At 49.4% G+C, this 16,714-nt stretch overlaps 1 protein-coding gene across 4 annotated transcripts in view; it reads left to right on the top strand.

Annotated features, from left to right (window-relative positions):
- Positions 1-1,260: 1,260 nt before the first annotated feature.
- BOC (BOC cell adhesion associated, oncogene regulated) overlaps positions 1,261-16,714 on the top strand; it is a 56,781-nt gene continuing 41,327 nt past the window's right edge. The window contains exon 1 of one of the 4 annotated variants that reach the window (XM_082063830.1): positions 1,261-1,622. Coding sequence is in view for 2 of the 4 variants with exons in the window: in XM_082063828.1 (XP_081919954.1) it covers positions 2,118-2,151 (34 nt within the window). In the remaining 2 variants the exon portion in view is untranslated. Of the gene's footprint in view, positions 1,623-2,066; positions 2,152-15,287; positions 15,348-16,714 lie in introns of those variants that run through there. The other 3 variants (XM_082063828.1, XM_082063829.1, XM_082063831.1) reach the window with 3 other exon arrangements.

Raw genomic sequence — 16,714 nt, 5'->3', positions numbered from 1 at the left:
CTATTTGACCTTCATGGGAAGGGACTGCCTTTAGTTAGCAAAATATTAGCCCCAGAGCTTTGCGTGAAAACTGCAACCTGAAATGAACATTAGAGTGCATCTTTTTGAATCTAGTTGCATGCAAAGCTTTGCCTTTTACATGGCCATTTATCCTCCTCCTCCTCTCCTTCCCTGCCTTTGCTTTTGTTTCAGGTGTCCTGATCCAGATGGTCTGTCCTGGGTCCTGCCACAGCCCAGAGGGGATGGGAACCCTCACCTGGAGGGAATGAGCTTATGAGTGATGCCAGGCAGGGAAAGCACCTCAGGTCCCCTTGCAAACACTCGTTGTGCCTTGTGAGGCAGATAAGCAGGTGCTTGAACTTCAGTTGTGCAACTGGGGAAACTGAGGCACGTAGCAATGACAGGACTTGCCTCATCCCAGCCAGCAGCATGCCACCAGCCGAGCCTGGAGGAGGGCACGACCATGGGCTGGGCTGACATATGGTTGCTCCTACATCCTTCCAGCAGGTGCCTGGTGGTGTGGGGACTGATGTATAGAGAAGACATGGTTCCCTATGAAGCTCAAAAGGTGACTGGAGCCATTTCTACACAACTCTCTGGGCTCAGTCCCTCCTGGGAAGAGGGGAAGGTCTCCCAGGAGGTCTAACGCAAAGCCTCCGGACACATTCATCAGCAGCCCGTTTCGTTACAGCTAATAACCACCCAGCCCCCTCGCTGTGATCAGAGCCGCTCAGTTCCACAGCCGGGACGAGGCAGAACAGCCACCGGTGCGGGGACACCCAGGGGACCCTGTCAGCCGCCAGGCCCAGCTGGGGCGGCTGCTCCAGCCAGCCAGGCCGGCCGGCTGCTACCCCGCTGTGCCCCCCGGGCCTGGGGGAGCCACGGCCCCGCCACCCCCGTGCCCCACAGCCGGTCGGGGGCGCTCCCTCAGCCCGGGCCGAACTTTTCGGCCCAACTTTCCCGCTTCTGCCGGCCGCGGGGAGCGGCCCTGCGTTTGCCGGCGGCCTCCTCTGGGGTAGGCACCGGACAGATGATGCCGGGTAGTATCATTATGGCGGGGAGGGAGGACGAGCGCGGACTGCTCACCGCCTGGCTTTTGGGGAAGGGGGTATTATTTTGCGTTTTCTCCCTCCTCGTGGCTCCGCCTCTTCTTCCCTCCTCCTCAGGGGGAGGGGAGGAGGGAGGCTCTGGGGCAGGAGTAGGCAGAGCAGGGAATTGTTTGGGAGTTCAGTCATCCAAAAGCCGTCTCCCGTATGGAGGGTCTGGCTTCCCGCATCCCGGCGCTTCTTCCCTCCTCCTCCTACTGCTCCTCCCGCCGCGCCTGAGCTCGGCGCGGCCCCCATCCCCAGCGGCAACCCGCAGAAAACACACAACCACCACTCCCAAAACAAGGGACCCCCATCTTCCCCTTCCCCTCCAAAACAGGCTTCTCCCCCCTCTTTCTCTCTTCTATTTTTTTATTTTTTTTTCTCTGTGTGTGTGTTGTGCTGAATTCCCCGCAGATCCGGCCTGGAAGTTCCCAGCTCCTGGAGTTAAAGCCTCATTGTTGCTTCCTTTCGTTTTGGGGGCATCTTTTGTGTTCCCCCGCCCCGCTACCCGCGCCTGCTCCACCGGAGACCGCGGTGAGTGAAGCGACGGGGCCCGGGGCCGGGCGGAGGGGCTGTGGAGGGCGGCGGGGCGCAGGGTTTCCCCCACTTCTTCAAGCCGGCGGCGGACAGAGCTTTGTGTCAGAGTTTGGGAAGTTGGTGTGGGGATGAGGAGAAAGAGGGGAAGGCGGGAGATACGACAAGGACGGGAGCGGAGACCCCGCCGGCCTCCGCCAGCACGGGGCTTGTTTTTGGCTGGGGCAGGTGAGATGTTTGGGGCTCGGCCGCCTCCCTCCAGCTCTTCCTCCCGGGTCAGGCGGTAATGGAGGGCCCAGGGCTTGCACACACACACACGCCGCCGTGCTCCGGAGCTCGCCTGAAACTTCCGCAAAAGCTCGGTCCACAGCGTCGCCCCGTTCTCGCCGCCGGCGAGTCGTGGAGGGACGGTGAGAGGCGAAGAGAGAAGGGGAAGAGCTGTGCAAAGTAAACCCCAGCTCCATCCTCTGGTGCTCCAGCTCTTGTCAAGAGCTGATGGGAGTTCGCAGGCGAGATCCGGCGCCTGCAGGTGCGAAGGCATTTCGGTGTGTGCTCCTTGAAAGGGCTGGTGCTGCTGCAAAGAAAAGCAGGGGTGGGTAATCTGCGAGTACACTTTTTGCCTTTTACTTGCGCTACCGTAGAGTTTTTAACCCAGGATTTGATTCAGGGGAAGTAATTTTCTGCTCGGCGGTGGGATGCTGTAGGATTTGTGCGTGTGTGCCTCACTGCTGGGACTGCAACTTTGGCAGGTCCGCTGGATGGTGATGGTAAATAGAAGACGTGTTGGGGAGAAAATGGGATGCTGAATTTGTAGCCGTGTTCAAGTGAGACTTTTTAAAGTGCTCTGAAGATATTAATACTTACTTTGAAAAATGGTAATAGACTTTAACCAATACCACTGGCTGGCAAATGTATTTAATACAAACCATCTTTGGGCACTTCCCCAACTAATCTTGCTACCCCAAGTGTTATTTCTCTGGCATTGTGGGAAAGGCAGAGGCAGTTCAGGTCTATTAACTTTTTTTTTTTAATGCTTGCTTGTTTTAAATAAACTCTCTTGACCTCTCTGCAGCATTATGCGAGCGAGATAACAGGAATACACACACACCGTGCAGCCGTGCGTAATTCCAGGCATGTCTTAAATTGATTGTTTCTCTTGGTGCCCTTAACTTGGTGCTCTTCTTCATCATTACCATGGTGTCTTTTTCATACGTTCGTTTGCAATCTGCCATCAAAGTTTCTTTTCCCATGAGCTAAAATACTACTGTGGAAAATATTAGAAGAATGTGGGCATTTTGTAAATAGAATTTTATCTTAGTTTTCTCTTCTTTTGCAACTAACTGCCTCTGTGTGCATACATTTAGAGGAGGGGTCTTGCATATTTATTCATATGTATATACATGTACACACTTTTTTTTTTTAGTGGGTTGGATATTTAGTGGGTTTATGGAAGAAAGGATTTTAGCAGAAACACATCATGGGTTTGCAGTAAAGATTTGTTCTGTTTATTTAAGTGACCTAAAGAAATGAAGGTGAAATAACTTCCCATGCTAATGTGAGTAATCTTGGGATCTTCTGAAGTAAATAGGACAATTAGGGAGAGCTGTGAGCTCCCTGCTGCGTTCATGATATTCTCTGACAAAAAAATAAGTGGAGTTTTGTTCCATGTACTTTTCTTAGCTCTCCCCTCTAGATACAGTTATAGGGACTCGTCCTGCATGTACAACACAGACAAGGTCCCATTAGGTGTCTGCTGTGAGGCAGCCCTCAAACAGAGAGCAGTCCTCTCTGCTAATGTAGTTTGTGTTTGGGAAAATGATGTAGGTTCACCTGAAAGGTGCACAAGGGTCTGGTGCAGATATGAAAAAACAAGTTCAGTTTTCTCTCTCTGTCTCATACACATACACACCCATGGGACTTTTCTTTGAGAGATATCCCAGGACAAGTAGCTGAATCCATGCACATCCCTGCTTGGCACAAAGGAGAAATGTTACAGGTGAATGTATGTGCTCCTAACTGTCATGTAAATCTTACGGGTGCTTATATCCCTATGGTCTGGAAAATACATCTTTTCTATATCTTGTGCTGACATGACATCACCCATTAGCACAGTGCAAGACGCTCCTAGACATTGTGAAGCAAAAACCAGTGCCTGGTGGTTGCAGAGGTCTTTCCAGTCCTGGGGGTGTGAGGCTCCTGGCTTGGAGTTTTGCTTTGTTGAAGAACAGGGAAATCATTGCCCAGTGCCCCTCACTCCTTGAAATTCTGCTCTGTCGTCAAAGCTAACAGCAGACGGATCTTTCCAAGCCATCAAGTCAAAACAGGCAGCCCTGCAGGGCTTTCAGGATGCTGGTACAGCTCCTGCCACCTGACTGGGGCTGGCAGAGGTGGCCCTTTGGGAGCCAGCTGGAGCCTCCTGCTGAAGAAGGAAGGAACATTGCAGGTGGGGCTGTGAAGCGAGAAGCCTGCTTCATCCCCATCCTTCTCACTGGCGCAGAGAGGAAATTTCCTTTCCCGAGTTAAGAAAAACTAACCCACTTAGGGCACACCCAAATTCTTGTAGTTTCTCATCATTGTTACAGAATGGCCACATTTGACTGAAACACCACCAAATCTACCTGCCAGTTCTTCACAGCCTCTTCCTGCATCACATGTCCTCGGGAGCACAGAAACCTCACAGTCTGATACTATGCACAGCAAAACAAACAAAACCAGACCAATACAAAACCCAAACCCTGTTACTTCTTCTGCCCAGGCCATGGGAGAGAACATGGGTGACAGAGCAGGAAAGATAGTCTTCAGTGGAAGTAGGGGCTTGGATATCGAGCTCTTTTGGCTCTGTCCTTGTCCTTAGCCGATCCACATGCCCTGTGTGAGCTTAAAGGATTTTCTCCACGGCCTTGGTTTTCCCATGCAGAAAACAGAGCTAAATCCCATGCTGACAGGGTGAGCAATGTGTCAGGGCAGATACCGCTGTCCATGTTGACTCTTGGCAGCTGACTCCCTCCTTTGTGTCTCTCAGAACAGAGCTCACGTGTACAAGGGAGGACCCACTCTGATGTGCTGAGCATCCCCAGGGCTGCCACAGGGCTGGAGAGGCACCTCTGTGCTGCCGAAATCACTCCCTTTTCCCAGGCAAAGACAGGCTGTCTCCCAAAGGCCCCCCTTGGGTGCCATATGAAGAGGGAGAGCAGTGACACGAAAGAGTGCACTGGGGACTGCTTTGGTTGTTTTAGCCCAGGTTGGCCTGCATGTGGGTTTTCAGAAACCTCAGGCTCAGTTAGGCTCAGTTTAGTCGCTCAGCCTACAAGAAGTTTCATAGATCAATGTAACTCCAGGTTAACAAAGGTTTCTTTTGCAGTAAATAATGCTGGACTGGTTGTTTCAATGCCTGATGCTGAGTGCCTCAGAGGTATGAGGCACATTTTCCTTGGACTTCTTTACTGTCTAAAGATGACTTGGTGTATTACTGCTGGCATGTTACAGACCAGGGCTTGCAAATCTCTTGGTTTAAACCGTTACCTCCCGGGCTAAAAACATTGCAGTGCAAAGTCTATGGTTGGGATGGGATATTCCTCAAGAAAAAAGCTTCCTTGCAAAATCTTGGGACACTTCCTGTTTCTGGTTAGACCGAAAACATCCTGAGGGAAAAATCTACTGCTGTGTATTTTGGTGTTCCTGTGGTCAGTCTTGGTTTAGGAGGTTGTTACATATGCCAGTTCCTAGGCCACGAGGACAATTTAAGGAAAATAATGACTAAATGAATTGCAAGTCCTTAGGTAAATGGGGGTGAATATAATCTCCCAGTTTTCTATAATAAATGTTCCTTGGGTAATTGTTCAATAAAAGGTATCGCAAACATGTTTTTTATTTCCTGGTGTTTGGTTCGGTTCCTCTTGGCCCTGAATCACACAGCGTTGTTTCTGGTGCTTCGTTGGCTGAACATAGCGCATGAAGCCTGTTCTCTGGAGGGAATGCTTGCAGGGTAGGAAGCTTTCAAAATTTGCTTCATGTGCATCTTTGCATGTAAGAGTTTTTTAAAATCTACTCTCCATAGGAGTGTGTGTTCCAGCTGTATGAGCATCCGTGGGAAGCTAAGACAAAAGGAGCGTGGATGCAGTGGAAGCAAGTTGGCTGAAGAGCTCAGAAAGATATTTGTTGCAGGAAAAAAAAGACAAACACTTAATGCTTGCACAGTCCCAAAGCTGCTGCAGGCAGTGCAGGGCTTTCTGAACACAGAACAACAGATCCCTACCCTGAGGATGTTGCATGCTCCTTTTATTAAAATGGCCTCTCTTCTTTCCTGCAAAAGGACAAATGGGATGGGAGGCTCAGCTGTGCCTGGTGGGGTTGTTAGCAGAGCACCTGGCTCGACGCAGACAGGGTGCCTGAGAGGGGCTCTCAGGGCTGCCATGGCGTGTTGCAGGAGCTCTTGAGCAAGAGGCAGTGCCAATTTATTTTGGCTCTGGTGGGATCAATGGAGGGAAATGTGCTTCAGGGAGCGTGTGGGACGTGCTCGAGCTTCTTTGCCCTCCTCGCAGGCAGCGTGCCAGCACAGAGGTGAGAGCCAAACTTTACCCTTGCTTTCTGCTCAGCTGCTCTGGGGGAGCTGCTGCCCTGTGGCCAAAACCCTTCCCTGAGCTCTCCTTAGGATTGAGGATGGCGACTGTACCTTGTGCCCATGCAGTGGGTCGTAGGCTTTCTGGGCAAAGTCCAAACCACAGCACAGCGTGTTGCCCCTGTGAAAACCCACTGTTGTTGAGTTCACAGAGGTTTTGGGCTGTGGTGTGTCTATATATGTCTGTGAAAGCCAGATGGTGTTTTGGAAACCAATCATTTCTCATTAACTTTTGTGCCCGGTTTAGGCAGTAAGTCTTTCACCCTGAGCCCTGTGGCGGCAATGCCGTTTTGGCTCTACAAGGTCCGTTCTGGTAATGAGATTAGCCAGCAGGTCGTACTCTTATGCAGAGCCACAGCCCCGGGGCCTTGCCAAATGCAAGGATGTGTTCACTGGTTGCAGCGTGCGAGTCTGAACAAGCTTGTGCGTCTGAAGACTCTGCATCAGGCCCTTCTGCTGTTCTTTGAATCGTAAGAGTGGAGAGGAAAAGGGTGTAAAGATCCCTGGCAGAACTATGTTGTCAGCTTTCAAATATCAACACGTGGTTACTTTTTATTTTTCTTCTAACAAAAGGACAGGTTAGGCAGAACCCTGTGAATCAATGTGTTGAGCTTAGTGTGGTTAAGAAAGCTTGTGGTGATATAAACCTACTGAGGTAGTCTTTGAGAAGTAAACCTCAAATATGGATACACAGGCTTAGAATGTAGCATTTACATGCAAAATGTGGTTTCCTCTGATAATGTCACTGTAATTTATCCTGGTACTTTTAGGCAGAGCAGCCACCTTTACTTAGTGATGCCAGTGTTTTAGGGCACAAGCCTGGGATGTGAGGAGAGCTGGGTTTGGTTCTCCTCTGCACCACAGATCTCCCCTCAGGTTGGGGCAAGTTGCTCTTTGCCTCTGCTCTCCACCTGCAAAACCTGTAAGCGGCACTTCCCTGCCTCCTTGTGGTGCTGAGGGTAGGTCTGCTGGAGATCAAGAGAAGACTGTAGGTTTGCTGGCCCTTCAAAAACCTCTCGGGTAAGGACCAGGGTTGGTTTCAGCAGAAAGTCTCTTGCGGTATCGCAGTTGCCTCTGGGGACATCCACCCCTGCATGCTGAGTTGATGTGGGCTCTGCGAGGGCTGCGTGATGCTTTTGGTTTGGAGACCTGGCTGGGTCTGTGGCTGTAGAGAAGCCCCTCTCTGAGCATGACCCTCGGGGAGTCTGGTGTAGGTAGCGGCACGGCAGCTGCAGCGAATTTATGGCTCCAGCCAGTGGTGGTACAGAGAGGCCATTGTAATCCTGCCTGCTGTACAGTGTACATCTCAACAGGCAAAGTGGCTCCTGGGTTGGTTTCTTTTTTTTTTTTTAACTCTCCATCCCTTCACGTCTAGCTTTATGAAGTTCCTCCCCTTAAATTGCAAATTTGGCCTTATCTTCAAAGAAGGCCTTTGGTGCCAAGCTTTTAAAGGTAGGGAGGAGGTGAGAGCAAAAATGTCAAATCCATTAACAGCCCAGTTGCCAGAGAAAATGTTTTTAAAAATAAAATCTGAAACCTTAGTGTTTGAGATCCAAAGCTGAGATTGAATACAAGTATGGGCCTTGTCCCTGGAGAGTCACAGAGCTGGGAATACGTTGGCAGAGACGATGGAGCGAGGATTCTTGTGCATGCACGCACACAAATAGACAATTATTTGGAAGCCAATAGCGTTCTGGATGCTGAATAATAATTTACTTCATCTAATGCCTTCTGTCCCAAGTTGCTCCCTGAGCCATAGCTGACGTGGGGAGCATTTTCGTCGCTCCAGCCCTCCGCCGGATGGCAGTCCCCTCTGGGGTAGGAACGATGCACATTCCTTGGCCGTGGGTGGTAAAAAGGACTAGCTGGCCCTGCTTCTTTAGAGCCTGCTGCTGTTGGTGAGAGATTCCTTTGGGCCCCCTGAATGGTGATGGGAATGTGATTTTTATTTCCCCCCGCCCCGAAGAAAGCTGCTTGTTTATCAAACCCAGGCCGTGTCAGATTGAAGGGGTGGGTTTGAGTTCCAGTGTCAAGAAATGTTTTCAAAAACATGCTGGGTGGGATTTTTCAGAAACACCTGGGATAACTTTAATGATGTGATAGAGAGTCAATGAGACCTGGGAGTTGAGAGACCAGACATCTCTCTTTGCCCTTACTTTTAAGTACAAGGTCATGCTTGGTGGGTTTATGGGACAGTGTCACTGTCATCAGTGTAGCAGCTGCCCAAATTAGTCCCAACCACCTACTCCTGCATAGAAGTGGACTCCCTACTTCAAAAGTGGCTATCGGGTACATCTTGGCTTGCAAGCAGTTGAAGTGCAGCTTCTAAGCCAGAGTCATCTGAGCAGAAGAAGGGCAAGATGGCCCTGTTATCCAGCCATGATGGGGTCTGAATCCAATACAGAGCACCCCATCGCTGGCTCCTTCAGGGGCCATGTGACACGGCCAGCCAGAGCTGTGGGACCATGATGGGAGGAGAGCTTGACATCTTCTAGCTTTTGAGTCCCTGTGGGGGCTTCCCCACCTCTCAGCTAACCAAGCAGGGTATCTGGCTTGTAACTGTCAGCTACCTCTGGAGGCTTGTAGGGTGAGACAGGGCTGTGAGAAGCTGGAGCATGGAGGGCTCCTCAGAGAGGCATGCCAGTTGCTCCAAATGTGTCCATCATCCCTGTTTCATCACTCTGATGTTGCTCTTGGGGTGTATGTGGCTGGACTGAAGGGCTCAGGTGAAGAACAGAGCTCCCGTTTGCATGCCAACTTGTGCCTGAACACTTCTTGTGGTGCTATAGAGGAAGAGTCTGAGGCAGCACAAGGGCTAGCTGCTTTTGAGGACCTCGCTGCTTGGAGTGCCTGAGCTGCTGTGAGTGTTGCAAGAGTAGTTTCGCACATTGGCACTCCAGTGCCAGGCCTTGCGAAAGATGCCTGCCCAGCCAGAGGAGGGGAAGAAGGTCTTGGAATCATGGTCAACTGTGCCCAGCGACCATGCAGCCCATTATCTCAATGACAGACTCTGAGGAAGGGAGGTCAGTACCAACATATGGAGCTGGAGCTGCTGGAGCCTGTGTGTGTGTTTGCTGACCCTACTCCCCTCTTGGCAGGGAGGTGAGTAGCCAGTTTGGGGAAGCATTAGGGAAGAACAGTATGGTTTACATAGCTACAGCAAGACAAGCCAGCCCTCTGTCTCTTAATACAGGCATCAGTCTACGAGCAAGAGCTAACTGTGCTTGCCTGGAATTCAAATACACAATACAAGCTGTGGGATCCTGCTGATTGTGTCATGAAGCCTATTGTCTTTTGTGGGAGCATGGGCCAGGTGTTTGTCATGTAGCATGTTAGGCAGGAACATACTTGCTAAATGTACAGTTGTCCAGTTTTCCTCACTATTGCCTGGACTGCAGGTTTGGGGATAAGGGAAAAAGAGCACGAAGACAACAACATCAAGAGCAAAGTAGCAAGCCATGTTTATCATTGATGCCTGACTTGCACTCTACCCTGTAATCTGTATCCCCTGGGATAGCTTCGGACATCCCTAACCTCTGAGCCACTTCAAAGAACCACCTTTAAAAAAATTTCCCAAACTAGTGACCAAGCAAACAAGCAAAAATTTCAGCAGCCACAAAAATGTGAGCATAACCCAGTTTTTGCATAGCTCTAGCACTGAAGTTAAGTAGAGGTTTCTTAACATTGACTCTCTGGACGAAGGCCTGAGAAAGACGTGTCATGCCATCTTCCCCCATCAACATATTCCAAAACCTAAATTATTATTTGTGTTCCCGTTGTGTCTACAAGTTTTAACCAAGGCTGGGACCTGGCTATGTTAGATACCATGCTGACTTGTAATGGGAGATGTTTCCTACATCCCTATTCAAAACAGCAAGACAAATGCAGAACAGGGGGTAAAACCAGGGCATGAAAAAGAACACACGTGCCTTGGAGTACCTCAGCAGGTCAGGGCTGGAGCTTAGTACATGCCCTGTGTTGCCTGATACCCAGTCCTGTGCTCTGTTCTCCACCTTGCCCTGCTCTTTAGATGAGGAGGTTAAAGTCGAGCATCACTGGGGCTTGACCCAGAGTTGTCTGCCTTAAAGCTGAGAGTTGTCCATAGCAGAATCTCATCCCTTAGTCCTCAGCTCACATCAGTTGATGAAGAGTGATATGGCTTCACATGCTCCAGTAAGTGGTTGCCCAAATGTGACACTTGGCGCTGCAGGTGTTGTTGGTAACATCTTGCCACCGTGGTTCGCCTTTCACTGGGACGGGCAGCCTCTCGCATAGCTGTGACTCCTGCCTGTCTTCAGAAGGCAAACGATCAGGAGGTCTGCCTAGGCGTGGCTGAAGGGAAAGGAAAGGAGCCAGTTGTTATATTAATTCTCTCCTGTCAGCTAGTTTTCAGTTGTGGCACCATGCTTTGAAAGATATCTTTGAGAGCAGAAAACCAGTGTAATAAAAGTATTTTGCTTGCAGCATACAGTCTCATTACATAAACATGGTGTGCCTTCTTTCCTGGGAGGGGTCTGGGACTATGCTTTTCCTGCTCTGGAGGCACTGGCTTTCGGTGCACAAGCCAAGGATAAACTAACAGATGCTGCTGAGGCCAAGTCCGTGGCTTGCACTGTGGCCCAGGTGCAAGAGAAGATGTTGCTGAGCTCTCCGCCATCAGCACAGAGGTACCTTATGCTGTAGGGAGGTGCAGGAGGAGGGATGAGGAGCAGCAGGGGTACAAAGAGCTGCTCTTCCTGAGAGCTGCAGGCCATGTTGTGTGTGTGTGTGGCTGGGGACATGCAGGGATACCCAAATGCTAACCTGATCCCTGTAGGCACAGGTAGGCCAGGATGGAGCAGCTGTGTGGCAATGGCAGGACATGAGCAAACTGGGAACTATCTCTCAAGGGGCTTAGGATTGCTTCAGTGCAACCTGGGCAGGTTCTTTCACCACTCCTTTCTTGTCTGACTTAACAGCACTCTTTTGGGGAGCAGGTGGGGATGCACAGGCATCTTCTTCTGGTACCTGTTTCTTTGCGAAGAGCTATGGGCAAACTCTCCCGAGGGGCTGCTCATGGTCATGCCCTGCTGCTGTGTGAATAACAGCCTGAACTGCAGCGGGAGACTTGTTGCATGGAGGAATGCTTTGAAACATATTGTTTTTAATGACAATGTGTAGCCAAGGGCTCTTGTGGCTGCATGAAGAGATGACTCTTTGCCCTTCTCTGCAGGGAGAGGAGCCCATCTGAAGCAGGACTCCTCTGTTTCGCAAGTGGGTTTGATCTGCCATCTGCAAGCTGGATGATTTAATTACAGAAGAGATTTTAGATGAGGTGTTTGGGCTCTTATGGTTTCTCCCTGGCTCAGTCAATGTCTTGGGAGTGGTTGGAGATGCCAGACAGCTGCACAGTTATGGCTTTTTTTTGTCTCCGTTAGTCCCAGGTCACTTCTTGTGATGAAAGGCTTCCAAGGAGGCACTAGTGTAGCTGTTGCTTTCCTTTCTGTCCAGCTGAATTAGGCTGGGATGGAGAAGGTGTCAAAAAATTGCTGCCCATCCCTCCTTGTGCGTTGGGAGAAAAATCTCTTCCTCTCTCTTGGCGTGTACATCCCTCTCAGTTTTGCCAGGGAGGCTTTTTTTCCTTCAGACCTTGCAATGGGGAGGGGGAACAGGATTGCAGCTGAGGACGGTAGTGTGCCCCTCTTCCCCGTGTGCATGCCACTTCCCAAACAATGCAGGGGCTGCTGCTGAGCCCTTGTACCCCCTGGGCCCTTGCACCCTCCTCCCTCCCCGTTTTCTGGCTTTAATTTCCTCTCTTCTGCCTGAGGTCCCTTGTGTGCCAACAACAGTTGCTGGGGCTGAGAAAGGCTTGTTGAGCCGTATCCTGGATGCCCCTGTCCCTACTTGTTTTGGGTAAGGCTGATAAGGAACAACTGGGGGTGCCTCCCCAGGCGCCAGCCCGCTGCCGGAGAGGTGCTCTCAGCCCTCACCGACCCGGGGTGAGCGCGGGGCTCTGGCGTGTCAGAGCGGGTTCGGGGAGCCCTTGCCCAGGCAGGGCGGCTGCCTGCAGTTGCAGGCAGGGCTGCTGCCTCCCCAGAGGTTATTCTGGAGAAATACCATCCTTGAAAGGAGAGCCACATCTCTCCTGCTCTTCTTTCCCCCTGGCTGGTGGATTGGGGCTTGGGGTTGAAAGGAGATGTTTTCGGGTCCCCGCCAACATTTCTGATCTCACAGCATTTTGCAAACTGGGAGGGTTTTGTGTTGACCTGTCTCCTCACAGGCAGCCAGAGGAGCAGCTCAGCAGGGCCGGCGGACATGGCGTGCACTGAGGTGCCAGCATCTGCAGGGGGCATGTGTAGGCACTGGGCCAAAGAGCCTTAGTGAGCTCTTAGTGAGTTCTAAATCTACAGCTTTATCTGGGAGCCTTCCTCCTTGGACTTCTAGAGCTTTCTGGTGAAGAAATATATGAGTAAAAGCTGGTGGTAGGTAAGGCCCTGGAAGGAAGACCCTAAAATAAAGATCCTTAGTAAGACACATCTGGGGTGGACCTCAAGAGATCACCTCCGTCAGAGGCTCCTCATATGTTTTTTTCTGAAGGTTTCCTTAACTGCTTGGAGGCTGCAAAAAAAGACTAACTTTCCACATAACACTTTTGTAGTTGATAGGTAAGACCAGCAGAGGTTTCTGTGTGGTTTTTACAGCAGACTGTCCAGAGGCTTTGCCTGGGGTACAAAGCCCCAGAGGCTGCAATGGATGTGTTCCCCTCTTGCATGGGGAAGGACGCTCTCAACAGATGTTTATCGGCAAAGCAAAGTGGGGGAACAGACAAACTTCAGCTGGCGAGAAATGCAAAGGGTAATTATCATTGTTTCCCTGTTGGGCTTGCAGAGGGAATTCTGGAAGCTGCTTTTTGTCCCATTGTTACAGTTTATGTTTATATAGCTTATCTTTTTCATGAGGGACTATTAAATCCTGCAGCCTGTTGTGGCTGTGACTATATGGGAACAATTTGTGTTACCCCTCCCAGAGCAGAGTGTACCAGCTGCACAATTGGATTTAAAATCATGGAGCACTGTGTCCTCAAAACTGAGCAGTGCTTTTAATCCTAAAAGAGTTTATGGTATTTTCCAAATTAAGAAATGGTCCATATTTTCCCTATAGGTAATTCTGAGATTGTATTTCCCCTATATAGCTTAGATTTGCCAGTTTCTACAGGGAGAGAGGAAGTTCTTATTCCTTTCCACATGTAATATTGCTTTTGTGGTCTGCAGCAAGTGACAGTATTTTACATAATTTGGAGGGTAGGTACTGACTGAGCTGGTCTACAGATGGCTGCACTGAATAGTGAAAGTTTTTTCTAGGGGTATTTAGTGCTGTGGGACAGTCACAGACTTCCCTTCTCAAAGAAAGCGTTGACAGTCTCTGTAAGCAATTAGAGATGAATGTCTTTGAGGCAGAGGATGTCTTTTTTACTGTAGTTTTGCAGGGTACCTCATACTGAGGTCTTAAAGGGGTCTCTGTCAAATAAGCGAGTCAAATACTCCTTATGTTCCTTTACTGGGCAGTAACATAACAATCTTTGGAAGATCCAAAGAGCTTTTTTTTTTTTTTTTTCCTGATAGGAAAGTGAGCAAATGTCAGAGGTTTGCTGTGTTCTCCCAGGACACTGCTGTGTGAGTCTATGGAGAGGATGATGTCATGTTTTCTGTGAAATTCTTACTAACGCCTCTCAATCAAAGGTGATTTGTGCATTAAAAAGCCTTTCTAAATTAATAAAGCAATTCACAGCACAAACACATCTTAGTCCGTTGCAACAGAGGAAGAAGTAGACTTCTTGGCTTAGACCATTTCTGGGACTTTAAAGAATTTCTTGGACTGAACAGTGTATGTTAATAGATGGAGAGTAGATTCACTTCTGTTCTGCTTCTACTGTTGTTGCCCCTTAAGGCCCAGGGGCTGGTGTTGCTGTGTGTTCCTGGCCTCTTTACTGCATATGGTTTTCACCAAAAATGACTAAACATAAAAAACGAAGATTGGGTTTTGGGATTGTGGTGTTTTTGGAGTTTTTTTTGCGTGGTTTTTTTTTTTTTTTTCCCCTATTCTGGGACAGACACCAACCACAGTCATGTATTTGTTTTTTTCCCTTATTTCCAAATGCAGGCACATAACAATAGCCTGGAAAAAAAAAAATTACTGGAACCAATTTGGTCATGAATTTGTTTCCTTTTTTGGGCTATAAGGAGCGGGTGAGCATTTGGATGAGGAGGCTGGGAGCTCGAAGCGATTTCTTCCAAGGTCGAAGGAGGTTTAAATGGGTACCATCCTGGTAAGACAAGAAGTACTCTAGAAGCGCAGCCTTTGGAGGGCAAGCACTTCCAGTGCTCCATGTGCAGAGCGTCACACTTGGGGCCCCTTTTCTCAGCTGGCCCCAATATGTTATTTTTTATTTACGTAATTGTGAAGTATCGTACAGATGCTGCTGAAGAGGCTTAGCCTGCCACTGGCAGGCAGGGACAGGCTAGAAGAGAAATGCTGCCTCCCGCATCAGGCTTCTTCAGAAGTGGGTGATTGTTTGCTTTCCTTAACAGATCGCTAATGGAAGGTGGTGGGTGTTGTTGTCTTATTTATTTTATGTAGGATGTCATGGCAGATGGTGATTTTGAACGTTGTCCACAGCTGTAGAAACTGATTGCTTTCTAAACCAAGCTGATGAGGGTGGAGGCATGGGAGCCAATGAGACAGGGGGTGATCTGCAAAAGAGGAAAACCCATCAGAGGACCCGTTGACTGTGTTCTGTTTTCTTTCTCCTGAGGGGCAGGAAAAGAAGTGTTTTGCAGCCAGGGTTGGAATATATGTTTCCAGTGTCCGTATCTCTGGGTCTTGGGAGGTAGTATCACCATTTGCAAGAAAAAGGAAAGGTCATCAGGTAGGACAGAAATGAGTATGTGATTGCTGAACTGGTCAGGAAGGTGCTTGGTTGGTAAAAATCTCAAACAGTGCAGGCAGTGAAATCTCAAAATTTTATCCATGGTTCAATGGATTTGGTCCTTACAGGAGAGAAAGTGAAAGCAAGTGGAGCTTATGCGTACTGGAGAGAGAGTACCATCTGATAACGGCCAGACCAGTAGGTAAAGTTTTCAAATCGCAGGAAATTTCCTTAAAGTATTTATTTATTTATGGCTTTGCCGAAAAATTTTCGACCAGCTGTGTTTAAAAACATAACAGTAATGATATACTTTAAAAAAAGGAGTTAATCTCTCCCTCTCTTTGACATGCTGCAGAGCACCAGCTGTAGCACAAGCGAGCCCTGGGAAATCAAAATGGCAAAGCCCTGCAGCCGGCCAGCCAGAGTCACGCCTTGGGAAGCCAAACCCCGTCGGGAAGCACTGGCCTGCGGCGGGTCATGGGGGTGCTGGGGGGTGACCCTCTGGCCATCCTCCAGGGACAACAGGTTCAGCCTGCCCAGCTCTTCAGGGCTCCCCAAATCTCCTCAATTTTTTGTAGTGCCCGCCCTGTTCCCCAGCCACTTGTCCTCAGGGCAGCAAGACCCAATTTTGTCTGTGCTGCTGGGAGGCCTTGAACTGTCTCTGACACCCCTGATGGGGAAATGCTGGAATGAGGAGGAGGGGAAACCAAGGGCTTTTGTACTGAGGGAACAAAAAACATCCTCTGCATGTCCCTGGATTCAGCTATTACAGACTCTCCAAATTGGGCTGTTTTTTTGGTTTGCTTTTAAATGCTTCTTTAGCCAATGTGATTTTTAATTTTTTTTTTTTTTTTCTGGCTGGAGGGTGTCTGTTTGGGAGACAGAGCTGGTCCAGGGCTCTTCATTTGGCCCATCCAGCTTTTCCACAGAGCGTGCACAAACCGTCTCCTCCAGGCTGCGTTTCCTGCAGGATTCCCTATGGCTTTACAGTGGCCAGGCCTTTGTGTTTGGTAGCAAAGGTGGAAAGGCCAGCAAGGGCAGGCCAGACATGCCATGTCCTCCAGGCCTCTGCCAATGGGGGATCAGTGCTGGGTGGGCCAACGCTGGAAGGGCTACAGCTATGAGAGTGGTGAAAAATATATGTGGTGATTGGCATGAAACTGTTTTGAGGAAGAAGATGCCTCTTCTGATGATGGTGGAGTGGCACATGGTGGACTGGAAAGGTAAAGCTAGGTTTGGTCTTAGGTGGAGGATTCTGTGGAGAAGTCTTGCCTCCTCTGGGCCTACTGGTTTTAGCTTCAAGATGACATACCACAAGAGAAAAATCTCCTCTCCCTACTGTTTCCTTTTTCCACCACTGGTAGCTAATCAAGATTCAATTTTAATGACTTCCCTCTACTCTCTCGGCTTCCTTTCCCCCTGCCCCACACATGCCTTTTTTATTTTTTTTTTTTTATGCATTTCTTTTTGGCAAGAGTTGAAACACAAGAAGCATTTGGACCAAGATGAAACCAGCGGAGGAGCATGTTGGGCAGTGCAGTGCTTTGTTCTGAGTTCAGGGGGAGAAGA

This window comes from Streptopelia decaocto, assembly GCF_964273445.1.
Source record: "Streptopelia decaocto genome assembly, chromosome: 1".
In the NCBI taxonomy this organism is placed as follows: domain Eukaryota; kingdom Metazoa; phylum Chordata; class Aves; order Columbiformes; family Columbidae; genus Streptopelia; species Streptopelia decaocto.
Note: the sequence above shows the minus strand (reverse complement) of the source record. Positions and strands in the feature narration are given on the sequence as shown.